The sequence below is a fragment of the Squalius cephalus genome (genome assembly GCF_949319135.1).
Source record: "Squalius cephalus genome assembly, chromosome: 17".
NCBI classification, from domain to species: Eukaryota; Metazoa; Chordata; class Actinopteri; order Cypriniformes; family Leuciscidae; genus Squalius; species Squalius cephalus.
In genome coordinates this window covers 24,984,325-25,011,981 of record NC_137138.1, presented here as the reverse complement: position 1 = coordinate 25,011,981, position 27,657 = coordinate 24,984,325, and the positions used below count along the sequence as shown (strand labels likewise).

General features: G+C 37.8%; 1 protein-coding gene across 2 annotated transcripts; it reads right to left on the bottom strand.

Moving 5' to 3' along the window:
• Positions 1 to 70: 70 nt before the first annotated feature.
• On the bottom strand, positions 71 to 27,657 carry gemin5 (gem (nuclear organelle) associated protein 5). 2 transcript variants are annotated; one of them, XM_079898287.1, is made up of 28 exons: positions 27,388 to 27,657; positions 27,152 to 27,306; positions 25,123 to 25,304; positions 24,878 to 25,029; positions 22,719 to 22,820; positions 22,489 to 22,621; positions 22,241 to 22,403; positions 20,466 to 20,678; positions 20,281 to 20,366; positions 19,994 to 20,076; positions 19,498 to 19,634; positions 19,348 to 19,421; positions 17,816 to 17,994; positions 14,080 to 14,219; positions 12,974 to 13,145; positions 11,647 to 11,862; positions 11,388 to 11,504; positions 10,816 to 10,938; positions 9,312 to 9,407; positions 9,062 to 9,199; positions 8,027 to 8,174; positions 7,815 to 7,934; positions 6,176 to 6,386; positions 5,567 to 5,821; positions 2,783 to 2,945; positions 1,586 to 1,997; positions 1,433 to 1,511; positions 71 to 356 (listed from the first exon to the last, which is right to left on the bottom strand). In XM_079898287.1, exons 1-28 carry the CDS (start codon positions 27,527 to 27,529, stop codon positions 186 to 188), a joined length of 4,362 nt encoding a protein of 1,453 aa, XP_079754413.1. In that variant the 5' UTR covers positions 27,530 to 27,657; the 3' UTR covers positions 71 to 185. The 2 variants fall into 2 exon arrangements, with proteins under 2 accessions (XP_079754413.1, XP_079754412.1); XM_079898286.1 differs by having other exon boundaries at positions 22,719 to 22,824; positions 24,879 to 25,029; positions 27,388 to 27,655.

The following is a 27,657-nucleotide window of genomic DNA, read 5'->3' as shown; positions in this document are numbered from 1 at the left end:
GGGGGTGCTTCAAATAAATATTTTAAGTCAACGGGGTTCGGCTGACAAAGTTTGGTTCAATAAAGAAAGTCAACTGGGAGAATGTGTTTTATTACAGACATAAGTCAAGTGAATTTTACATATCAAACAACTAATTGCATTTTACATATCAAACATAAGTAATTGCATATGAAAAACACTAAGTGCTATTTGGACAGTGTCAGTCTCTGCCAGGCTTTACAGAGCGATTCTGTAGTTCCGTATTTTCGCAACAAAGTCGTGGCTTCGGCACAGATGTGCTGCGGAAACAGAGTAAACTGTTTTTCCATGTGCAGAAAGACGATGCAACATTCCATGACGTCCGGAAATGGGTATTTCTAAAATAAGAGAGAAAAAAGAAAAAAATCTATCACAAAATGAAATCAGTTTGGTCAGAATACATGGCTACTCTTGAATGGCTGTCAATAGAGAAATCATATTTCATATTTGAAACACAAATTTCTAAGGCCTCAAAATTGTCAAAATGTTTAAAACATTTCTGAAATAACCTGTTGTACGCAATTTATTACATACCTTCTATCATCTGAATGATAGTTTATAATTCAAGTAGGTCTTTTAGTATTTTTTTTGTGAAATCATTACTGATTTTTATAAAGTAAAAGTAAGAATATTTTTTTATATTGTTAGTAATATTTCAAGATGAACAGTTACACTGCAGCAACTTAGGTTTACTTGATTATTCATCATATGTGAGTATCATATATGATACATCAGGCTTTTGAGGAATGTTTATTTGTGCATCTCTCAGATTTACATTTCAAGCTATCAGAATTTCATCTTACTTTTTGGACATATACAGTAGTCAACATTTGAAGTGGATCAAAAAAAGTTGTCCTAAGACAAGACCAGATATTCAAAATTCATGCATAACTTTGATGACAGGATTTGACTGCTCCAAATTGCATATTTTTGCTCAGTTTAATAAATTTTAGGTGTTTTCTACTCATATGATCTCCATTTTCTCCTATATCATACTTAATGAGCCATAAAAGCCTGATGTATCAAATATGATACTCAACAAAAAACACATATGCAAACTTTGTCTGACTATCATTTTATATGTCAGGCATTACGGGGTTAAAGGGACAGTTCACCCAAAAATAAAAATTCTGTCATCATTTACTCACCCTCAAGTCGTTCCAAACCTGTATGATTTTCACAAAAGAATGTCAGTTACCAAACAGCTGATGCTCCCCATTGACTTCCATAGCATTTTTCCCATACTATGGAAGTCAATGGGGTTCTGGTTACCTAGATTCTTCAAAATATCTTCTTTTGTGTTCAGCAGAAGAAAGAAACTCATACAGGTTTGGAACGACTTGATTTTGAGTAAATGATGACAGAACTTTCATTTTTGGGTGAACTGTCCCTTTAAGAAAACTGAGTAGCTTACTCTGAGCAGCTCAGGAATGGCAGTGAGCACTTTATGGTGTTCAGCAACCTGGGCAGTCAGTGTAGAGAGCGATTCACTGCTAAAGAGAGACAAAAAAGAGCTGTTAGACGTTTCTTTGAAGCACCTGAATCAAAGATACAGCATCAGAAATACCTGCTTCCACTAGCATGTTCCTCTGAAGTTTCAGATTGAGAGGTCTCTTTACACTGGCTGTGCTGCTGAATCAGGCTCGTCACTCTCTTCTGAATCTCTGCTATGGCTCTCTGGGTGGCCTGAAGATTGGCATGAGGTTCAGAGAGAAGAACGTTCCAGAAGCCCTCAGAGAAAGCGCCTTCAGATTGAGCTTCTCCGTTACAGTCTGCTTCATCGTTGTGGTTGTTCTCCGTTAAACGGTGACCGTTGCTGATGGTGTTACTGGTCAAAGCTGAAGTCTCATCACTGTAGTTCCACCATTTCTGATACATGAGCTGATAACAGACAAAAGCCTCCACGCTTTGAGAAATCATCAAGCTTCTCTCATCACTTGGGTCTAGTTTCTGTTTGTAAAGTGCCACCGACTCCAAACCTGCAACAAAAAGGGATGTACCAAAATTTCAGCCACCGTAGGACTATACATTATTTGGATAATTGTTTAAAAAATAAACCTGTTAAATCTGATTCTGTTGTATAGAACTTAATTAAAAATAATATACTGATATTTAATATTAATATATTTTCGGTTCAATTTAGGTTACTTTCAATAGAAGTGTGGTTATTTTTTTTATTGGCTTCTATTTTTATTTTTTTATTTTTTCATTAAAATGATTGAATTTCATTGAAAAGTAATACTAATACAATTATACAAAAAAGCTACTTTAAAATAAGAAAAAAGCAGTTTCGGTTTTCGACCAAGTGCATCCAGAAATGTAGGTTTCGGCCCAGAATTTTCATTTCGATGCATCCCTAATTTGAATAGTTAACTTTAAAGCTTTCATGGAAACAAAACTGAATATTCTTGTATCAGCATTTCTTATAAATGATTTACCCATGCACATCATGTGCCCATCTTTAATCAAAATAAATTCCCATCCCACTTGCAGTGACATTTCTTTTCTTCTCTGATGATGTGTTTACTGACACAAGGGCGGGACATCCTGATCAACCAATAGCAAACCACAACCATCCAATCAATTCCCAATGGACAAAATCAAGTCCTGCCCTACATTGTTTCTTGTTTGAGAAACCTTTTCACTGGGAATGTCATGATAGGGAAGAAAAAAACGATCGCGAATTCCGGTTCATGCCGACTTAAAAGTTCACTTGGATTGATTTTATTTTGGTGTTCAGTGTACATGTGGTCGTGTACCTCACCTTGTGGTAAAAGCAGCTGGCACATCTCCGCCATCAGCGTGAAGTGTCCCGCCTCTGAACCTCGACTCAGAGCTTGCAGTAGCTCCTCTAGAGTAGACGGCCAATCGCACAACAGCTGACTCAAAGCACACAGTGTCACGTCCAATGAAATGTGAGATAAGAGCTGAGGAATAAAAAAATAAGCGGAAGATTTGTGAATTTGACGATGACAGCAAACAGACTTCTCATAAAAGAGCATGCGCACACACACTCATGCACACACTCAAGCTCACATACTGTAAATGTTCAAATAGTGGGTGCAGTTTTTTATTACTTGCTTTTGTGTTTCACCTCCCTCCACAATTTTACGCTAGTGCGAGAAGCGCGTATGTGATGAATCATATCAGAGAAACGTCAATAGGCTATATTGGATTATGGTCTATTACTGCATCGCAATGCAAAGATTAAGCAGTGCTTATAGAGAGCCATAAATCACAGCAGTGCTGATATAGAGCCATAAATCACAGCAGTGCTGATATAGAGTCATAAATCCCAGCAGTGCTTATATAGAGCCATAAATCCCAGCAGTGCTGATATAGAGCCATAAATCACAGCGGTGCTTATATAGAGCCATAAATCCCAGCAGTGCTGAATGCTGATATAGAGCCATAAATCCCAGCAGTGCTGATATAGAGCCATAAATAACAGCCGTGCTTATATAGAGCCATAAATAACAGCCGTGCTTATATAGAGCCATAAATAACAGCCGTGCTTATATAGAACCATAAATCCCAGCAGTGCTGATATAGAGCCATAAATAACAGCCGTGCTTATATAGAGCCATAAATAACAGCCGTGCTGATATAGAGCCATAAATTACAGCAGTGCTTATATAGAGCCATAAATCCCAGCAGTGCTTATATAGAGCCATAAATCCCAGCAGTGCTGATATAGAGCCATAAATTACAGCAGTGCTTATACAGAGCCATAAATCCCAGCAGTGCTGAACTGCTGATATAGAGCCATAAATCCCAGCCGTGCTTATATAGAGCCATAAATCCCAGCAGTGCTGACATAGAGCCATAAATCACAGCACTGCTTATATAGAGCCATAAATAACAGCCGTGCTTATAAAGAGCCATAAATCACAGCAGTGCTTATATAGATCCATAAATCACAGCAGTGCTTATATAGATCCATAAATCCCAGCAGTGCTTATACAGAGCCATAAATAACAGCAGTGCTTATATAGAGCCATAAATCACAGCAGTGCTTATATAGAGCCATAAATCACAGCAGTGCTTATATAGAGCCATAAATCACAGCAGTGCTTATATAGAGCCATAAATCCCAGCAGTGCTGAACTGCTGATATAGAGCCATAAATCCCAGCCGTGCTTATATAGAGCCATAAATCCCAGCAGTGCTGACATAGAGCCATAAATCACAGCACTGCTTATATAGAGCCATAAATAACAGCCGTGCTTATAAAGAGCCATAAATCACAGCAGTGCTTATATAGATCCATAAATCACAGCAGTGCTTATATAGATCCATAAATCCCAGCAGTGCTTATACAGAGCCATAAATAACAGCAGTGCTTATATAGAGCCATAAATCACAGCAGTGCTTATATAGAGCCATAAATCACAGCAGTGCTTATATAGAGCCATAAATCACAGCAGTGCTTATATAGAGCCATAAATCCCAGCAGTGCTGAACTGCTGATATAGAGCCATAAATCCCAGCCGTGCTTATATAGAGCCATAAATCCCAGCAGTGCTGACATAGACCCATAAATCACAGCACTGCTTATATAGAGCCATAAATAACAGCCGTGCTTATAAAGAGCCATAAATCACAGCAGTGCTTATATAGATCCATAAATCACAGCAGTGCTTATATAGATCCATAAATCCCAGCAGTGCTTATACAGAGCCATAAATAACAGCAGTGCTTATATAGAGCCATAAATCATAGCAGTGCTTATATAGAGCCATAAATCACAGCAGTGCTTATATAGAGCCATAAATAACAGTCGTGCTTATATAGAGCCATAAATCACAACAGTGCTTATATAGAGTCATAAATCCCAGCCCTACTTATATAGAGCCATAAATCACAGCAGTGCTTATATAGAGCCATAAATAACAGTCGTGCTTATATAGAGCCATAAATCACAACAGTGCTTATAGATCCATAAAATCACAGCAGTGCTTATATAGAGTCATAAATCCCAGCCCTACTTATATAGAGCCATAAATCACAGCAGTGCTTATAGATCCATAAAATCACAGCAGTGCTTATATAGAGTCATAAATCCCAGCCCTACTTATATAGAGCCATAAATCACAGCAGTGCTTATATAGAGTCATAAATCCCAGCCCTACTTATATAGAGCCATAAATCACAGCAGTGCTTATATAGAGTCATAAATCCCAGCCCTACTTATATAGAGCCATAAATCACAGCAGTGCTGATATAGAGCCATAAATCACAGCAGTGCTTATATAGAGCCATAAATCACAGCAGTGCTTATATAGAGCCATAAATCACAGCAGTGTTTCAGCCATATCGCAAGTATGATATGGCACATCTGTATACAGATGTTGCTCAGCTCAATATTATCATCCATTTTGTCTATGTATTTCATTAAATATATTATTATATTATATTATATTATATTATATTATATTATATTATATTATATTATATTATATTATATTATATTATATTATATTATATTATATTATTAATCTGTCAACAGTGTCAAGTAGATCCGTTGGCATCTTAATTTCACACATACTTGCTTCATGGGAACACTAGTGGTGGCAGGAGGATTCTCGACAGCTCTCAGCTGTTGATGAAGTGTTTTCACTTTGACCAGGTCAGCAGCCGCCACTCCAAACTCGCTCTGCCACACTCTGTGCACCGCAGAGAGAACGTTCTCCTCACAGGGCTTAGACCAGGTGTGCGAAGAAGCCGCGGTCCAGGTGACCACATCTGTATCTGCCAGTGTTTGAGTGAGGATCTCATTAACACAGAACATCAGTCTGTGACCCTGTGAAGAAGAGGAGAGAAAGATGCTTTTGGTACACTGAACACTGATAATGTTTCTATAGTTACAATGAATATGCTATATGGAGAAAAAGGCAACATTTACCTTAGAATAATTGTTGGTTAGACAAACACACTATTCATAGTAATAATATTAATTATCATATATTAGATATTTTATTGGTCTTTTATATTGCTTTTGCCTAAAAAAAAAAAAAATAAATCCACTAAAAGACAACACTTGAAAATATATTTTCTTCCCTTATAAAACCGTAATTTAATTTATATCAGTGCCAGTTTAGCTTACTAATTCATTGAATATACATGTATATCTAATAACCAACAACTGGAAACAAACCAAAAGCGAGTCTTGCGTCCTCAGGACTTCCTGTGCTGTGGCCCAGTCCTGGGAAAGCATCAAGTCTTTGGCGCACCTCAGAGAGAGAGAATGTGCGAGCTCACTTTCTCCTGATACCCACGCCAGATTAGCCGCAGTCTTCAGCGACATCACATCCCCTTTCTTGGCAATGACTTTAGCTGCATCAAAGCTCGAGTCTGCGGCGAGGTAACTGGCAGGTGAAGGAAGAAAATACTTTGGTCAGTCAAAAAAAATAAAAATCTTTAGTCAGTTTCAATTATATTACCCCATTGACTGTATACAGCAATTTAAATCATACCACAATATTATACATACAATATTATTATGATATGGTATATACATGTTGACTGAGATCCAGTTAAAGGGATAGTTCAGCCAAAAATAAATGTTCTGTCATAATTTTCTCACCCTCATGTCGTCATTTCTTTCTTCTGCTGAACACAAACGAATATACTTTGAAGAATGTTAGTAACGAAACAGTTTCGGTTCTCATTCCCATTGGATTTTTTTGTGCATACAGTGGAAGTCAATGGAAATCGAACCTGTTAATGCCGAGGCCCGATTTTCGCTCGCCGACAAATGCCCGAAATCATAGGCAAATCGGTGCTCGTTCAAAGCGAGTGAGAATCACGCAGTGTGAATAATCAAAGACGCGATCTGAGAGAATCAAAATCCTGCGGTGTGAATGTGTTCTGACTGAAAACTACATCGGCGATGACCTACAGCCAATGAGAGAGCAAGATACAGGACAGCGAGAAGTTCGGGGAGGAGTTATAGACCAGAATATCAGTATTTTAATAGACACATTTACAATTATATCAAACAGAAACAAAGCACAAACGTTTGCCCTGATCAGCAGCAACAGCAGCACATTGCAAAATTATTTATTTACCCACAACTCTCTTTGCAGAACACACGATCCTTGCTCCCCTCGTCTCCCCAACAATTTCCTCCTGCATATTGTTTTCCCTCTCCTTTTCGCTGCAAATCAGCGCACAGACAATTTGGAATCTCAATCTTCTTGCATGCTATCATTTTAATAACAATTTCGGTCTCACGCACGCGTGATCTTGCGTTATTTCCTTATCAATTCTCGCGTGTTTGGTTGTGAAACGTAGTTTGCGGACCAGAGAGAGTTGTCTGCGATTCTTTCTTTTGTAAAGTCGCCGATCCATCGTGCAGTGTGAACACAGTGTGAACTGAATGCTACCCCAGATAGTCGTGCAGTGTGAAAAGAACAGTGACCCGACTACTTTGAAAATCATGCAGTGTGAACTCGGCATTAGTTTTTAACATTAGTCAAAATATCTTCTTTTGTGGTTAGAAGAAAGAAATGCATACAGGTTTGGAATGACATGAGTAAGGGTTGACAGAATTTTCATTTTTGGATGAACTATCCCTTTAATTGTAGAAAGTACATTTTAAATCATTAACTTTATTACAAAAAATGTAATATTAAGCAGCCCAACATTTTCCATGCATAATTCATTTCACCCTATAAAAAAAAACCCAGACAAGGGATCATGAATTGAGAAATCAAATTTCCCTTGATCTTTTGACATGTAAGAGGTCACAGTATACATATACACTATATATATGCTAATGTGTTTTCACTCACCATTTTGCCGCAGTAGCATAATGGCCATCCTTCTCCAGCACTGCAGCCCAGCTCATGTACAGATCCTTCAGCACAGGGTCCTCTGGCTGGAGTCTGGCTCTGGCTAAAGCGATGGCCTCGCTGAAGATTTATTGCAAAAACAAACGTGAACCTTCAACTCAGGCCAAACACCATTAACATGACAAACAATCGCTTATTGTGATGTTTCTAACCGGTAGAACTGGTGGCCCTTCAGGAGGTTGATGGCCTCATAGAGTTTATGGATGGAGACGAGATGTGACGCTGCTTTGAGGAACTGCTCTTGGTGGCAGAGTTGCTTCACATACGCCTCTACAGTCCTGGCCCATACCTGGTAGCCCGCTGAGAGAGGGTCAATGACAAATAAAGATGTCCAGGAGAAAAGGAGAAATCTTTTTGGGGTTATTCTACTGGACATTTAAAAACCTACACAAAACTTGTTTTTCTATGATTTTCAGTGTTTCCTGCATGCTGGTTACACCACACTGACTGGCCAATATTCTCAAAACTGCTTCACTGCATTTTTAAAAAGAAATTATAAAAGTTTAAAGTCCCCCTGTAGTCAATAATTGTATCCCCTAAAACTCATATTTGATCACCAAAATTACATATTTCAGCGTTTTTTCCTTGAAAAAAAAAAAACATTTCTTCATGCCTTAAAATAGCTTAAATGTAACTACACTCTTGCCTCATTTAGTATACGTGGTTCTATGAATATGCAAATTGGCCCCGCCTCCACTCACTCGCACCAGCTCAGAGATTCACTCGTTGACGTGATTGGTTACAAGGTAGTTTGTGACGTCAGAAACACCAGCGATTTCAACCCGAGTTTTTGAGACTGTCTTTGGTTCGCTGCAGTTTTAAGGAGAAAATACTCAGCAATGGTGCTGTCTTATCGGGGTTGGCATATTAAAAACACCACATAGACATATAATCAACAGTAAAAGCTTGACTCTCACCACAGGGGGACTTTAAGCATTTTTCCAAGAAAATGTTCCTTCAGACCTTTTTTCTTTTTTTACAATCTCTGGACAGTTACACCACCTTGAATACTTTTAAAAAATAATTACACAAATAATTTCATAATAAAATGTATATTTTTCTTAGTAAGTATAAGTAAGTATTTGAAGTAAAAAGTAAAACAATAATATACAAATATAATAATAATAAATTATACAATTTTGAACTAAAAATGTGTTCAGCAGTCATAATACCAGAAAACGTCTTACCCATTGGAGCTAAACTGAGGAGGTGGTCAGTCAGCTCTCCTTTCTCCACAGCAACATTTATTGCTCCAATCACGTCTCCTTTCCACAGCCTCAGATACACCATTGAGTCATAATGACCAGCCTCCATGTGGCTCTCCTCTGTTCAAAACACCACAATGAACTTAACACTGCTTCCAAATCAATGATGCCCGATTCACCTCAGATCTTCAGCATCCGAGCAGATATTGACCCCGCACTGGGCCCGACTCACCTTCCTCCTGAAACATCCTGTAGAGGGCATCCCTGTCCGTGAACAGGCCGAGCTGAATATGATCTCCAGATCCTGGAACACAAGCTCCGCTTTGCCCTGAGGAGCAGAAGGGAAAGGAAATGCGCTATACACATGACGGCCACATATTTACTCTCATTCTGTCATTGCAGAAGAATCTTTAAATTCCTCATTGATCTACATGAGAAGAAAAGCTTGTACTGCAGCGATAATACCATCTGATACCATAAATGTAATTTCCATATTCATAAACCTACCATTCTACCAGACTACCATTCAAATGTTTGGGGTAAGAAAGACTTAATGTTCTTCATACAGGCCCCACATTTTTTGAACAGTAGTGAACATGAAAGTCCAAAGTAAGTCTCAGCAGGACAACTGCATCATTATATCATAGTAAACATTCCAGAGAATTATTTTTTAATTATTGATTTAGCAGATGCATAATCAAATCTAGTTTCTTAAGGCCCGCTCACACCAAGGACGATAATTATAATGATATTGAAATGATAAATATAAATATATATAACATAACATTTGAGAGCAGTAGCACCGGTGCCACTAAGTTCTACAGATGGTGGCACCAGCACCTGATTTGGTAGTGCTGGGGGATTTTCAATCATAAAGGTAATTAATCATAAAATGACTATTGTTTTGCATTAATAAGTGCAGTAACTAATACTGTTACAGGTCTATTTCTCGGAAATGCACATTTGACAGTAAAGCACTGAGCTTGAGTTGAGATGCTGATAAAATGAACTTTTATTAACAGAAGTAACAAACAGATTTTTTTATAGATAATTTATTATTTTATTTTAAGTCATCACATTAAACATAACACTTAAGTTGGACAATATTTAGAGCCTTGAAGTGCTGGAAAAAGTGTGAAGCACTTGAAAGTCCTTGAAAAGTGCTTGAATTTCACTCTCAAAAGGTTGTACGAACCCTGAATGAATACAGTAAAAACATTCGACTATTTCTGCCACAATACCATGGTTACAGTTGGCGTTACTACATTAAATCCATGGTGAATGTTGGTGATTTGTGGACTGAAAAGCCTTTCATAACTCATACGTGGTACAATGTTTCTCCTGGTTTCCAGGTCAGCAGTATTTGACCTGATATGGTTAATAACAGAGAATTCTGCACTGAATTTGAATGTTTCTCATTAGATCTTGCAGTAACGTTCTTAATACTGCTGTGAATCCAAACACTTTCTCACTGGATCACCCAGCGTTGTGTAGTACCGCTGTCACATGATCGAGATCGGTCCACGAGTTAAACTGTTGTGAGCTCTTATCAGTTGGGCATCGTGGTGGTCGCACCATTGCAAACTCTAACAAAATTTAGTCACGCCAGCAAGAAAAAAGGTCCCAAATTTGACCATTTGGTCGCAGTCTGGAGCCGTGTAGTTATCTTTACCGTTATCGTTCTTGTTGTGAATGGGCCTTTAATGTTTCTACATGTTTTTAAGCTCCTGACTTACCATGCGAGTGTCTCACAGCAGCGAGCGTCAGACAGTCTTGCTGAAGTTCCTCTTTGGGTCGGTGATCCATAGAAGTACTGAGCGGGAGAATGGAGCGAGGCTTTCTCTTTTTTAAAGACAGATCTAAAATGAACAACAAATCATATAACATGAGAGCTTTTACAATGTTTCTGTTTTCTCAGAGCAGGTTTGATGTCGATGACGACAAACAATCACCATAGGTTTTTCAAGACCCAAGTTATTTCATTATTTATTAATTTAAATGTATTAATTTATTAATTTGTTAATTAACAATAATAAATAATATTAAGTCATATGAGAAAAAATCCACTTTTTACTGTTAATAATAATTGCTATTACAGTACGGTCATTCATTTTGGAGCATTTTTTAACTAATGTTTTTTTTTTTTGCATGATACATTCAAAAAGAATCTTTATCCCACATCAGTAACAGTTAAACTATTAGTACATTGTACCCAACAATTGTTTTTTGACGCAAGTACATAGTAGTTAAAGACATCCAAGTGGGAAAGAAGAAAATATTGACTGCACACATTAAGGCAAAGACCGACCTGATTTCTCTCTTTTCTTCTCCTCTTTGACCTCCCTTTTAACTGCATGGATGAACTTTTCTCCATTCTGAACCCTCTCAGTGCCACGCGTGTCCACACTGCTCTCTCTGGACCAGCCTGTGACCCCAATGATAAAGGTTATTCATCACACAACACCCAGACAGCCGGAGTGACATTTCAAAGACGGCGCTGGAATCACAAAAGCGAGAGGAAGCGGAAGAGACAGCGAGAGATGAAAGAGAGAAAGACGGGCCGTTACCCGTGACGGAAGGAGCGTCTGTGTTCTTCTCCTCTTCCTCTTCATCATTGTCAGACTGGCCCTCTTCTGCTCCGCTGCCTGCTGTCCCTTTCATTTCTTCACCTAAAGCTAATTCACTTTCTTCCGCCTTCATCCCTCCTTTTCCTGGTGCCTTCTTTTTCTTCTTGGGCTTTTTCTGAGGTCCTCTCTTTTTCTCTATCTCAACACGTTTTTTACCTGTTGATGAAAACATCAAAGTATGCGTATTTTGATGTTTGTTCATGTTCATGTCATGGTCCAGTAGTAAAGTGGAAGAAATGATTGGTTCACATGCCGCTTGAACTTAGGCTATACAGTGAAGAGTGACAAAATGACATTTATTGTTTGAATTTTGTGATTAAACCAGACAGTATTTGAAAGCACAGATTTTCATTTCAAAAGTAACAAAGCACAAAGCTTACTGCAATTATTTAGTGAAGCTTGTTTCCGCCACAGAATAAAAAATAAAAAAGGTAATTGTGACTTTTTATCTCAGAATTGCGTGATATAAAATAAGGATGAGTCACAATTTTTGAATATTCGATTAGTTGATTTTATTATAGAATATCGCTCAACCCAGAAAGTCCTTTGTGACATGCTGGTTCGAAAATATGTGAAAGGGCTGCCCGTGCATGACTAAAGTTTTTTTCTAGTCGACTAGTAGTTGCGGTTCGTTTATGAGACAAGCTCCAGTTCACGAGCAATGCAAGTGATCGCGCCGGCGCCTCCATGTCCTGGTTATATTGTCTGCTATATTTGCTTCTTATTTATTAAATCCAGGCTGGTTGATGAAACAATGATTAAAATTAAGATACAATTTATACAAAACGAAATGAGGGGCGCGATTTTCGTATAATAATTAAATAATACCCATCGATCTTTGAATATTATTTTTGCTTGAAATGCCCATCCCTAATATAAAATCGCAATTGTGAGATAAAAAGTCACAATTATCTTTTAAAATGTTTTATTCTGTGGCAGAAACAAGCTTCCATAATTATTGAATGGTATGTGCCTTATAAATAAAGTTTAGTGAAGTTTTGTTCTTTCATCAACTGAAAACAGCATAGACTAAAAGATGTTGGTTCATCAAAATAAAGATTAAAACGAGAAATCGATATGGTCAACTCAGACACAGCTGACATGTTTACCTGTTGTAGCTTATCCATGTAAAGTAGTGTTAATTAAACCAACGTTTCAGTCAATGACTTTGGCTGGTTTTGGACCAAACCAAAAATTTGTTTCCATTGAATATGTTTGTTTGCCAAAGTGTCGGTGCATCACTAGTTGAATATAACGATATACATACTCTTGGGAGGTGTGACGTGTTCCTGCTTGGATATGGCCCATTCCTGGAGGGTGAAGTCATCTCCACCGGTCCAGATCAGATCTGGGTGAACAGCGGACCACTGGACGCACATCAGTCGGCCTGAGTGACCCCTGTAGTTACACACCGGCTGCTCTTTCAGCACATCCCACACCTGTGAACAATGAGTTTTTACACACTAATAAAATAAAATTTGTATTTTTTCTAGACGATGGATTATCCAAAAACCATAACTATTTAAAGGGGTCATTACATAAGAAACCTTTGATAAGAGGTCTTTGTACATTCTGCAAGTTTCATAGCTTTAAACATCCTCTTAATTATAAACAAAGCACCTATTTAATACCGGATGTGAACACATTATAATAACTGACGCAGTTTACACTGGATATAGTATACAATACAGATTCGCATTCAATTTCTGACACTCCACATGCTTGAGTCTGCCGACAACAGGACAAACAGAAGAGTGAAATAGCGTTTGCATTGAATTTAAATGGCTTGTTTGTGGCTCTGTACAGACTTCAGAAGGATCCCAGCATCGGAAACAAGTGGATGTTTTATTTTAATGGCGTCCCGGATTGCGTTGAAGGATTATATGTTTGTTCGGAGAATTTTGTTTTGTAAACGAAGCACAGTGTAATGGAGAGTTAGCAAAGTAAATGATTTTAGAATTCTTTGTCTATAAATGACATTTTTATACCGATAATGTTTTCAAAACACTTACTCATGTGCAATAGCGAGTGGGCGTTGATACGGTTTCCTATGCAATGATGTTAGCCAATCATAACAGCGGTCGTTTACTGACAAGCCTTAAAGGAGCCGCCCCTTAAAAACTGATTATTTCAGACAGAGGTTCAGAATAAAGGTTAAAATTATTATTTTTATTATTTATTTTATTATTTTTAAGTGAACCTCAAGGAACATATAAAAAACAACAAAACAATATCATGACCCCTTTAATATAAACCATATTTTCATAAAAATTCCAGATAAAATAACCTTGAATTCGATTATATTACTGCGACATAAAATGTTTTTAAACCTTCTGAAAACATTTTAAAATAATAAATAAAAGTGTAGCTTGCCTGAGAGGTTCCGTCATAACATGCCGTCACCAGACGCCCATCGTGATGGGGACTCCAGGCTAGGCCAGTGATTTTGTTGGTGTGACCAGAGAGAGTTCTGAAAGGTTCAGTCACCAGCACTGGATTCTCTGATGGGGTTTCTGTAAGTGAAAAACCTTAATAAGAAAAACAAGCAAATTCAAAGTCCCGATATACTTCAAGCTAAATCGAAGACCGAACTTGTGTGACGTCACTTCGAGCAAAATCAGGCCAAAACAAAGTTCATTTGGAGTTGTTTCTGAAGCTTGCCAAAGCGAACTTTTCAAAAACACCTTCGAACTACCATTGGTCAGTGGCGATTACGTAATAGGTGGGTGTGGCTCTAAGGCGCTGCCTTCTTTGATGAGGAAATCTTCTCTCTGGTTCATTTCTTCAGTTCAGTCCGTCGAGGTCAAACATGAACTACGGAGAGCTACTTTACAGTAGAAATATAAGTTGTAATTCTAATTGAAAGCAACAATAGCCAGGTTTCCATTCAAGGATTTTTTTGCGGAAAAAGGTTTAGTTCTTTAAAATGGTTACTGATATATAACTGATAGTAACACAATTTAGTACAGTGTTTAAATTCAGAATAGGTCGTTGTTTCTCCCATTCTTTAAATTATAGGCCTATTACCAAGACTTCTTTTCAATCTACAGTCTAATAGGCCAATAAATTAAACAGAAAAATAATACAAACCTCTATCTGTTTCTGAATATTGCAAGTATTGATCTGAATAGCCTAAATAATGAAGTACAAAAAAACCCATGACACTTGTTAATAAAAAGTAGTTTATACATAATTTAATAATGTATAATAAAGTTTCAATTCAAATGGATCTTGAAAATCTCTCCAGCTTGTCAAATGAAGGCCGTTCTGAAGGCTGACAAAAAGAAAAGTAAAATACACAAGTAATATGTTACTTCTGTATATGAATAAATAAAGCAGTAATTAATATGTCATAAAATCACGAGTTTGATTTCATGGTCAGCAGCTTTCCTAGGCTACAAGACATATAAAACTCACAAACATGTCAATTGTAAATCAAATTATTTTTTAAATACCAATTATTAATATGTAATATAATTTTATCTTAAACAAATTAGAAATATAAAGTGGGTTGAAAAGACTGTTTGTGAAGCTGTTTCATGACAACTCTCTCCGGGTCAGCGGCAGCGCCAACACAGCTTTGAATGTTGCGATATGATTTTGTCAAAGTTTAATAGACAGAATTGAAAGATCGCGTGGCTGTTTGAATCAAGATCACAGTCTTTTAAAAATGAATCGTGCAGCTCTATTGTCTTATCTCTCTCTCAGCATATGAGTAGCGCGAGGGCTTTTCAGTGCTTTCAGTCTCACATCTCTTCCATGCGTCCACTTGGGATATTACGTCACTCAACACTCATAGATAACGACACAATTCAACCTCTGCTGGAACGAAAGTGGCTAAATTCTGTCAACCTCATCTACAAGCAAGGACAAAAATAAAGCAATTGAATCTGAATTAATATCGATTCTGGAATAAAAAAATAAATTTTAGAATCGTAAAAAATAAATTAAAAAAAAAATAAAAAAAAAATCAAGATAGCTAGGTGAATCGATTTTTTCTCCCAGCCCTAGTGAACATGATAGCTATTGTAGTTCTACACTAAATGCGAGTATGCATTTACTCATCTCACTTGCACAAGAACATATTCTGTATTCCTGAAAGCAAAAACAGTGAAATGTAAATTCAAATAATAATAATAAACGGAGCAATTCCAATAAAACACCATCAGTGCTTGGGCCCTTAATATTATGCAAACCTGCAATGATTAAATAGGTTAAATTACACAAATATACTTTATGTGTTCAATCTTTATGTATTCAAAAAGTAACTTGTCTTACACAGAACAACCTCCTGGACAACAACCAGTCTGGTTTCATAAGCGAACACTCAGCTGGGACTGCCCTGCTCTCGGTATTGAAGCTCTGAGATTGGCAAGAGCAGCTTCCAAATCCTCAGTACTCATCTTGCTGGATCTGTCTGCTGCTTTTGACACAGTTAACCACCAGATCCTCCAGTCAACCATCATGACGAAGGGCATCTCAGGAACTGCACTCCAGTGGTTCAAGTCTTACCGCTCAGTTATGTCCTTCAGGGTGTCGTGGAGAGGTGTCTAAGTTGCAACATCTAGTTACAGGGGTGCCTCAGGGCTCAGTGCTTGGACCACTTCACTTCTCCATCTACATGTCATCGCAAGGATCTGTCATTCAGAAAAATGTTTTTTTTTTTCTATCACTGCTATGCTGATGACACACAACTCTACCTGTCATTACAGCCAGAGGATCCAACAGTAGCTGCTCGCATCTCAGCCTGCCTGACAGACATTTCTGGCTGGATGAAGGACAACCACCTTCAACTCAACCTTGCAAAGACAGAGCTGCTTGTGGTCCCGGCCAACCCAACACTACATCACAACTGCTCCATTCAGCTGGGTTCGTCAACCATAACTCCATCAAGGTCAGCCAGGAACCTTGGAGTTGTGATTGATGATCAGTTATACTTCACAGACCACATTGCTAGAACTGCCCAGTCCTGCATATTTGCCTTATACAACATTAGGAAGATCAGGCCCTTCCTATCAGAGCATGCCACACAACTCTCTGTCCAAGCTCTTGTATTGTAATGCTCTCTTGGCAGGCCATCCAGCATCAACTGTCAAACCTCTGCAACTGATCCAGAATGCTGCAGCTAGAGTGGTCTTTAACAAGCCAAAGAGAGCACACGTCACACCTCTCCTCATAAAATTGCACTGGTTGCCAATTGCCACCCACATCATTCAAGGTACTGATGTTAGCCTACAGACCAGCCACTGGCTCTGCACCCCTAAACCTTGTGTTCTGCAAGTGAATGGTGCCATCCCAAAGAGGCACGAAATCCCTTTCACAGACCTTTACCTGGACTATTCCCTGCTGGTGGCATGACCTCCCTAACTCAACCCGAACTGCTGAGTCTTCAGCCATTTTCAAGAAAATGCTGAAGATGCATCTTTTTACGCAACACTTGCACTTACTATTCTATATCTATTCTATTATAATTTTTTTTGTGCTGTACTAACTAGGACTGGTCACAGCACTTGCACATTGCTGCCCGATATGGGTTGGTTTGACTGCTCATGCTCTCCTCATTTGTAAGTCGATTTGTACTTTGAATTGAATAAATGTTAATGTAATGTCAATCTCACGTTATTAACCAATGCCTTTGCTGCTGACCTTTGATGATATAATTCAACCATACTGATAAGCAAAAATGACTAGATTAACTTTTTTTGATTTCTTTAAGAGTGTTGAACTCCCTCTACTGTACAGATTTGAAATCCCTTCAGCCTGAGGCTTTTTCATTTCACTTTTGGTGTGAAAGGATCTTTACATTTGCCCAAAAAAAAAAAAAAAAAAAAAAAAGTTCTCAATTTAATTAAAATACAATCAAGCAAGCCCAGACCAGGTTAGTAAACATTACAAAAAAGTAAGGTAACACATTTCCTTCCATAAAAAGTAACTAATGCAGCTAGTCACTTTTTAGGGAGTAGGGCATTACTTTTAAAAGTAACTTTGCCCAACACTGCCAGTAGTACATATTATGTATACTGTGCACAGTATGTAATTTTTATTTTATTTTGTATGCATAGAATAGCTAACAACAAAAATCCAACAATGATGAAGAGCTGATTCTCACCAATGGCGCTCCTGAGGTCATGGACGTAGACTGTGGCATTACTGGAGCCGGACGCCAGCAGATACTGAAGATCCTTCTGAGAGTGTTCATGGTGCCAGCGCAGTGAATTTATGATCTTATGATGCTGCTGCACTGTGCACAAGATCTTCAGCATGGGAGCCTTCAACACCTCTATAGACCTACAACAAAAACCCTTATGGAGTGAGACACTTAATATAACCTCCGATAATGAGCTTTATTTGATGCATAATACTCGAAAATGTTGTTGCATATGATATATTTCATATTTAAAGACTAAATTAAATCAAAATAGATTCTGGTCTTATTGTGCACAATTTATGTGTCATTTTTAATCTTACATTTCTCTGATGTTTTCTGATGTTGTAACTAAATCCATGTGGAATGAGAAAAATGATCTTAACAAATATCTCAGCCTCATGACACAATTAAATCCAGATGGATACACTCAATCCCCGTCCTACATAATTTCCTACTGAATATAAAAAAATGTCTCTCCTTATTCGAAAATGAACCAAAACAACACTTTATAGGTAGGTTCAATTTGTTAACATTAGTTAATGATATCATGAACCACAGTATTTACAGTATTGATTATTCTAGCTTAAAAGTAAATACAATTTGTAGACACTACCGTTCAAAAGCTTGGGGTTGGTAAGATTTTTTTATGTTTCATAAAGAAATATAAAATTTAAATAAAAAAATAATTAAAAACAATTCTATGATTTCACTCCCTATTCTAGCTCATGCAACTCTAAGCAATGCCTTTTTGAGCACTTGCGTTTGTTTGTCTTTTCACGATGAATCGCTTGCTGTATTCCTCATTTGTAAATCGCTCTGAATAAAAGCTTCTGCAAATTGAATAAATAAAAATACAGTAAAACAGTAACATTGCGAAATATTATCACAATTTAAAATAACTTTTCAATTTTAATATATTTTAAAATGGAATTTTAAAAAAGCTACATTTTCAGCATCATTACTCCAGTCTTCAGTGTCACATGATCCTTCAGATATCATTCTAACATGCTAATTTGCTGCTCAAGAAACATTTCTTATTATTAACAATTTTGAATGTCAGTTGTGATACTTTTTAAAGTGATAATTTCTTTCAGGATTCTTTGATGAATAGAAAGCACAAAAGAACATTTATTTGAAACCTAAATCTTTTGTATAAATGTATTTACTGTCACTAATTTACTGACCAATTTAACACATTCCTGCTTAGTATTAATTTCTTTCAAAAAGAAATATGACCCCATATTTTTAAATAGTAGTATATAGTATTATATTTGAAAGATTTCATGTCTTATAAATTAACATCAATGTATTATGAATAAAACAAAAATACATAAAGAACAAATAGTATAATAATTAATAAATGATTAATAGATTAATACAATTAATATTAATTTATTACTAATGTTAACAAATTAAAACTTAATGTAAAGGGTTACCAATTAAGGTAACCTCAAAGAGAAAATGATTAACAATGGTTTGATTAACATTATTACCCATCTTCATTTCCAATGGCCAAAACGCTGCCATCCGGCTTCCAGCTAAGGTCTGTGTGTGGGGGGATCTTGTGCTGAAGAACAGAATAACTTTTTCAATATGAACAAATTTAATAAAGACGAATATGAACGGGCGATTTCTCATCTTACTTTGATGCTGTTAGTGTCTCGGATGAGTTTGTCAATGTTACTGGCCTCCCCTGAGAGTTTCCAGGGGTCGTGCTGGAAGATGACCCCCTCTCCGGCACAGCTGTATAAGCTGTAGGACGGCTTGTCTCCTGATCCCCCTGAGCCACACACACGTACACAATTATTAGCGGGAACATCACCATTCCTATTGCTCATCCCTTCAACAAACCCCTCTAAACAAACAAAAGCAATTATCTCCAGCCCCTCGAGCATCGGAGATGGATACGGTGATGAACGTGTCATTTGTCAGCAGCAGGGTGAAATTATGTTTTCATTCCTTGATTACCCAACAAACTCCACGGAAGGAAAGCAAGCATTTTGTTCACCCTCGCTCAATTACAGAGCGCGTTAAAGAGGAGCTGGGCATCACTTATTGCTGATGGATTGTTCTTGGCGCCATTTCAAGTTCAATGTTTACTGGGTCATGCAGGCGGGTGTGTTTAATGAATTGACTTACCGAAAGACATGGGCGGCACAGGAGGGCCCCATGAAAGAGAGTAGATGGTTCTGCGGTGGTAAGTGCTTGAGATTTGAGGAGGTCTGTGCGTGAAAACAAACAATGAAGTGAAATGTGTAATTTTCCATTTTTTTAAAAATGTATTTTAAAGTTTAACTGAATTACGCTGCCATAACTCTAAAAGTATTTTTTTTTTAATCTTGCATCAAAACGAACCTAAGGAATCGCAAGGTTTCATATTTCATATGCATAAATACAGTTTAAAAATGCACGTCTGTTGCTCTTACTTGTTAGAGTAAACTTCATATATTCCCACTTTACCATCATCGGTACCAAACGCCAGAGAACCCTCTTTTAGTGGATGCCATGCCAACTGTAAGAGAAGTGAGCAAAAAAAAAAGTGGGCTTGATTTTAAACTAACTGAATGGCACTGTGGGAAATATAACTGTGAATTAAACCCATCTGACTCACAGCTGTGACTTTAGATTTGATCCCTTGCCAGAATGTCTTGATGTCATATTGGTTCTGAATAGACATGGTGTTCCAGACCCGAATCATGCTGTCTCCGACCCCTAGAGCAAGACAGCCGGTGCCCACCGGAGAGAAGCTGAGGCAGTACACAAACCCACCCAGAGTGGGCAGAGTCCAACAGCACTCCAGAGACGCCAGGTCCCAACACTTAATCTGAAATAAGACATCCATAGAGAATAAACATATAAATATAAATCATCACAAATCTCAGAATAGAATTAAACATCATTTTTAGCAATAATAAGAATAGAATGTACACAGGCTTTGTCTTGGCAGACTAGATCTGCTACGCTTCTGCTGGCATGAGTGAAGGCTACTGCCAAAACATGCACATGTAGGGAATAGGATACAAGCTGCTGCAAGGAAAGTAGGGAGAACCCCTTGGCAGAACTAGGCAGGTGGTGCTGGGGAAGTAGGGAGGCTAGGAAAATTCGCATGGAGTTGAGCCATTTCCATGTTGGAAATAAATATTTTACGTTAGACTGATTGGCCATGCAGCTGGCTTTAGGGGAACCAATCAGTTTGTTCTGAAGTGTTTCATGACTGAAATATGTATATAAACTTTTTTGTTTCTTTACTTTATATTTAAGCGAAATGCATCTCAATTGTACAACGAATACGTTTTCTTCATGCAAAATATAATTGAATATTTTTTACCACCCAGAACACCCTAGCAACCGCCTAGCAACACCATAGCAACCACCCAAAATACCCTAGCAACCACCCAGAACACCCTAGCAACCGCCTAGCAACCATCCAAAATACGATAGCAACCACCTAGCAACAGCATAGCAACTACCCATAAAACACCCTAACAACTGCCTAGCAACACCATAGCAACCACCCAACATACCCGAGCAACCATCTAGTAACACCATAGCAACCCCCAGAACACCCTAGCAACTGTCTAGCAACCACCCAGAACACCCTAGCAACCGCCTAGCAACACCATAGCAACCATCTAGCAATGCCCTAGCAACCATCCAAAATACCCAAGCAACCACCTAGCAACAGCATAACAACCACCCAGAACACCCTAGCAACCCGCTAGAAACACCCTAGCAACCGTGCCGAATTTTGCCACTGCAAGCACCACTTCACATTTTCTTCAGGAAATGTACATTCTAGTTTAGTATTTATTTCTGAATTTGGGGTGAAAATACCCTAGATTCACCCATAACTTACTCCATCTTATTATTGTAATAGCAATTTTTTAACAAATAGACAAATAATGGTAGCACTTTATTTTATAGTCCTGTTCCCCATGTACATACTATGTACTTATTATAGTAATTACAATAACTGGGTAATAACTAGTTACTAACCCTGAACATAACCCTAAACCTAAACTTCTCACTAAGCTCTGAATGTTAACCCCTGTAGCTACCTTATATTAACCAGTTCTTTCTTAGGTAAGTACACATATGTGAACGTACTGTAAAATAAAGTGCAACCCAAATAATTATGCATTATATATTTACTTCTCACACATTTTTGGAGAATGTTACTAACAAAACGTATTGTGGTGGTATCACAATACACTGGTGATACTCATATACCATGATATTGAAAGATTATCACATTTAAATTCCATGGTAACGTCATACCTCAGTTTTAGAAAATGGTGTTTTTGTATGGAGAAATAAAGGTTATTTATTCTGTATTGTGTTAGCCGAGTTTGCTGAAAATGGTTTATAAATGGAGGAAGATCTCACCTCTCGGTCCATTGAGGTGCTGAGCAGAAGTTCTCTGTCCCCTGAGCGAAACGAGCTCATGTTGAAGACGATACGGCTGTGATTCTCTCCATCTGGGGAACTGCCCAACAGACTCCACTTCTGCTTGCCTGACTTCACGAGATCCCACATTACGATCTCACCGCTGCACGACAACATCCGCAGTGAGTCGACTCATGTTCGTTTACTACAAAACATCCTCCAACACACAATAACCAAACACAACATACCCAAAACAGCTGGACACAATCTGTGAAGGTCTCCCTTTAGGCCAGTGGACCGTCAGCCAAAGTCTTTCCTTCAATGCTGGATCAACTCCCACTCCTCGTCTCTTCAGGAAGGGAAGTTTCAGCGTCATTACACCTGAAAAGAGACACACGGTGACCTCAATGACACTGCACCTGAAAGCTACAATAAACCAGTCTGTGCAATCTTTGGGTTATGAATCTTTCTTTGTCACCTTTGCCTCTGGCTGTGCTCCATATCCGCACAGTCTGATCTCGACTACCCGACGCCAGGTAACACCCCACTTCTGCTCCTTCTGTCGCCAAATTGCTTCCATCTACGGAAAGAGTCAAGGACATGTCACTTGTTTTGTTTTTTGTCCAATCTATTTTTGTCCAAAACTTTTTTGACAGCCAAACTCCTTAGACATCAAATATTTAATTTAAATAATATAGTATTTTAAGTTAATCTTTCAATAACTTAACGACACATATGCATTTTCATGGTTCTCCAATGTCAGGTCACATGGTTCATATTTGGGTTCACTCTTTACAGGAACCAACTGACACTAGTTAAAACAGAAATACTGTATGTATGTCCTAAATTCTTCATTTTCAAACATATAAACGGTTTTACTGGGAATATTGAGGAAATCATGTAAACTGTGTGCGTTCACACTTAGTTCGATTTGCTTGGTTCGTTTGGTCCGGACCAAAACAAAAAACATTTAGCCCTGGTCTGTTTAGCGTTCACATTTGCACATTTTGTTCCCAAATACACATTAAACTCGCAGCGCAAAGTAGAAATGTCATTTATGAGACGCAGCATTCACTGTGTGAACACAGTAGCTCTGAAAACACGTCATTATAAGCTCATGTAATTCATGTAAATGAACGAGGTGATATTTTAGTTTCATTGAGATACTATTTTAGTTTTTGCGCAGCCCCATTTGTTTATTTTAATGTTACATTCGATTGAATTAACCAGCTTTTCATCAAATCACAAACCCCCTGCAGTTCCCTTCATTTAAAGGAACACTCCACCATTTTTTGAAATAGGGCTTATTCACCTTCTTTCCTACATTTAGATAGGTGGGCAAATGCATCTTTGTCTCAGTGCATGCATTGTTTTAGTTTGACAGGGTCGGCGCTAGCTTAACTTAGCTTAGCTTAATGAATGGAATCCTTTGTTGCCAGCTAGCATGTCCTGAGTAAAAGTGATCAAAAAAACCCAACAACACCTAATTACTTCTTGTGGCCTGCGTATTCACAACGAGTACAAATAGCGATGCAGATTAACACTAGGCGATTTCCTAGGCAGATATAGACTTGGGACTATATTAGGGGGAAGCACAGGCGAAGCACTGTTACTTGGGTGCAGAGATATCACGCAACACATGAAATCCTCGGTAGCTGTGACACAACTGCGAGCACGCTCAACTTGATCTGACGCGTTGAGCCTGGTCATCGATGTCAGTAACTTGTCCCACTCGCCACAGCACAGACACTCTATTTCAGTCGGCATAGATTGGCATATTCCCCCACATTCACACCACCAGTTCATGTTGGCTCTCATCCTCACGTCCTCAGGGTGTTGAGCGATCGCAACCTCCTCCTCCTGTTGTTCTATTTCCAAAGCACGCAGCTCCTCTTCTGAAAACTCTGGTTCATAGAGGTATGGTTCTGTATCTTGACTGTCTGAGAAGTCACCCTCTTCGTCTCTCACAAAATCAGCCGTGTTCATCGCCATTCATGTACTGTAGGAAAAATAGCCAGCTACTATTCACGCCGGTATGTTGACGGAAGTCGTGGGATTTCATGTGTTGCGTGATATCTCTGCGCCCAAGTAGCAGTGCTTCGCCTGTGCTTCCCCCTAATATAGTCCCAAGTCAATATCTGCCTAGGAAATCGCCTAGTGTTAATCTGCATTTTGTTTTTTTTGATCACTTTTACTAGCTCACTAGCTTTACTAGATCACTTACAACAAAGGATTCCATTCATTATGCTAAGCTAAGCTCGCGCCGACCCTGTCAAACTAAAACAATGCATGGCACTGAGACAAAAATGCATTTGCCCACCTATCTAAATGTAGGAAAGAAGGTGAATAAGCCCTATTTCAAAAAACGGTGGAGTGTTCCTTTAAGAAACCCTTTACTCATTTATATAAAAAGACGCTAATTTAAAAATGTTAACATCACATGATGTTATATTATGTTAAATTATCTTTTTTTATGTATTATATTTAAATATATATTCTGTGGAAGTCTCAGGACCAAAAAATGTTCGTCCAATCATTGCATTTGGTTGCTATTGCTAGCCGCTCTGAAATTACCTACCCTACCTTTAATAGTAATAACTTACTGACTGAGGTAAGACGGATCTTGAAGTTGCTTACCTGCGTTTTCTTCTGATCGTCCGTATAGAGGCTCTTCTCTGGGACGAGGGCACCATGCCAACGCATGAATCTCATCATCATGCCCCCTCAGTCGATGAATCACCTCCCCTTTCTTACTGATGTCTATTACTACTATCATTCCATCCTTATACCTTTAGGAGGAAGCATATACAATTAGCAAGCATCACTAAAGAGTCAGGGTCTCTCTAGGATCACAATGAAATAATAATATAACAAGGCTCTACCCCACTGCGATGTAGTTTTCTTCATGTGGAGAGCAGGACACGCAGAAGATTGTTCGAGGTTCAGGGAAGAAGCTCTGGGTGTCATTACTGCTGAGCCAATAGCACACCACGATGCCCTTCTCATCTCCTGTGACCAGCAGAAGTTTCTGCACTGGAGACCAGTGGACCGCAGTGATGGTGCTCTGTTCAAACACAAACACACCATTTACATTTGTTGATCATGTACATGCAGGGCCTAAAACTAACTTTTTGCCACACCTGCCAATGGCCGGTGACTTAAGAAAATGTCCGGCATAACTACTTTTTACCAGCCATGAAACTGTTTTTGCAAAAACAGGTAGTTATGACACCAAACCGTTAGATACCAGTTAAAATTCACTATTTTTGCAGTTACAGAAATGTAATGAAGTAATCAAATGTAAAATAACACAGTCTTCACTGTATTAATTAAACATAGATTAATCCTTATTAAAGTTACAGTAGTTTTTCAGTCAAGGGCAGTGAGTGATTTGTCTGTGTCTTTTGTTGTTTGTTAAACAGGTAGCCTATAAATATAGACTGCTGTAAGAGCTAATGCATGAATGCAACACTGATACACATGCGTTTTCTTTCTCAACTGTTTATGTTCACTTAAGACATAACAGACTATGTTCACGAGGATACTCGCCAATACGGGCATTTTCAAGCGCAAGAAGATGTGAAAGAGAGTTCAATTCAGTATTCGCGCACTGTCTGAGACGTGGATTTATGGGCGCGAAGATGTTTGCATACAGAAATTTCTTGAGTTTTAATTGGCAAGACTTAAACTTTCGTGATGATGCAGCAGTGGCCCGCCAACTGTAACCGAGCGTCGTTCACGTTTGTTCATGTTCTCACAACATTGCAAGTATTCATAAAAATATATTACCAGACAACTTGGCTTTTCATATACTCGCCAATGCTGATTTTTACTCAAATTTGGCGCTTAGCAAGTGTTAATTTTAGGCCCTGTGAACATGTTTTATGCCATGCAAACTTAAAAAGTTAGTATTTTGTCACCATGAAATCAGAACTGACAATTCTTATGGAATATTGTAGTGTTTATTTAAAATATATATATTATAATAATATAAAAATATTAAAAATATATATAGTCGTTATATATTTGGATTTATAGGTCACAGAAATTTAACTCCATCACACATATTTTGCTTATTTAAATTAGGGCTGTCAAACGATTAATCGCGACTAATCGCATCCAAAATAAAAGTTTGTTTTTACATAATATATGTGTGTGTACGGTGTATAATTATTTTCTATATATAAATACACACACATGCATGTATATATTTAAGAAATATTTGCATGTATATACTGTGTATATATATTTATATTATATATAATTTATATTATATATAAATATTTTACATATAAATAACACATTTTTCTTAAATATATATGCATGTGTGTGTATTTATATATAGAAAATAATTATACTCCATACACACACATATATTATGTAAACACAAACTTTTATTTTGGATGCGATTAATCGCGATTAATCGTTTGACAGCCCTAATTTAAATATGTAGCAGCAGTAGTTATGATTTAATGGTTTTCATGGAGTACATTATAGATATACTATAGTATTGCTGCAAATTAGAAATCTACATTTTTAACAAAAATAAAGCCCAAAATATCTGCTTATTTAAATGTCACCAGTGTGAAATTTTCTAGCTGACTGACATACGGATGTCAAAAATACTTGTGATATTCTTAAAATGGGTAGAAAATATTTCAGCAAAAGTAGTTTTGATATTGTGGTTGTCATGGAGTTATGTTATAAATGTAACATTTCTTGATATTACTGAAAATTAAAAATCTAAATCTATAAAAAAAAAATCTAAAATTTCAAAGTTTTGTAATGAAAAATATAAATAAATGTTATATTATAGTTGCTCTCTGAAAAAGTGCAGAGAGCTGCAATCTAGAACAATCTAGAACAACTTGTGAGTCAGTCACAAATCCATAAATAAAAATATTCACTCACTTGGTGGACATTATGCTCTTTCAGCAGAATTTTCTGCTCAGAATCCCAGATTTTGACTGTCTTATCGTCTGAAGTGCTGGCACAAATGTGTTCTTGTCCATCATAGGAGCAAAATGCAAAACCAGAAACTCGTTCCGTGTGTCCACTGAGTTCACCTGCAGAAAGAAGGACTGATCTGATCAGATCGATGTGATTTTGCAAACGCAAAGCACTGAATGAAAGCACCGGGCTCTTACCTGTGACTGCTGGAGAAGCTGCGGTCACATTTAGCAGATAGATATTATTCTTTGCTCCAAAACCCAGCACTCCCTTTCCATTTATGTCACTGCAGCGGGAACAGTACCAGTTTGGAGAGGCTGGCAGATGTCTTTGGTGCATTATAAAGAGCAAGTGATCGCTGCATCAAGATCAGAAAACTAATCTACGGATGGTGACAGACAGTGAATTCACTTCTCACATGTACTCATGCTGCCGAAAACACACCAGCTGCCGAATAACGACAGCGT

Excerpts from the sequence above, each read along its gene's own strand:
- gemin5 (XM_079898286.1), bottom strand. The coding sequence starts at position 27,529 with ATGCACCAAAGACATCTGCCAGCCTCTCCAAACTGGTACTGTTCCCGC. Across the intron at positions 9,408-10,815 it reads TGCTGTGAGACACTCGCATG|GGCAAAGCGGAGCTTGTGTT; the intron begins GTAAGTCAGGAG and ends TCTGCTCCTCAG. Across the intron at positions 1,998-2,782 it reads CCAGCTGCTTTTACCACAAG|GTTTGGAGTCGGTGGCACTT; the intron begins GTGAGGTACACG and ends TTTTTGTTGCAG.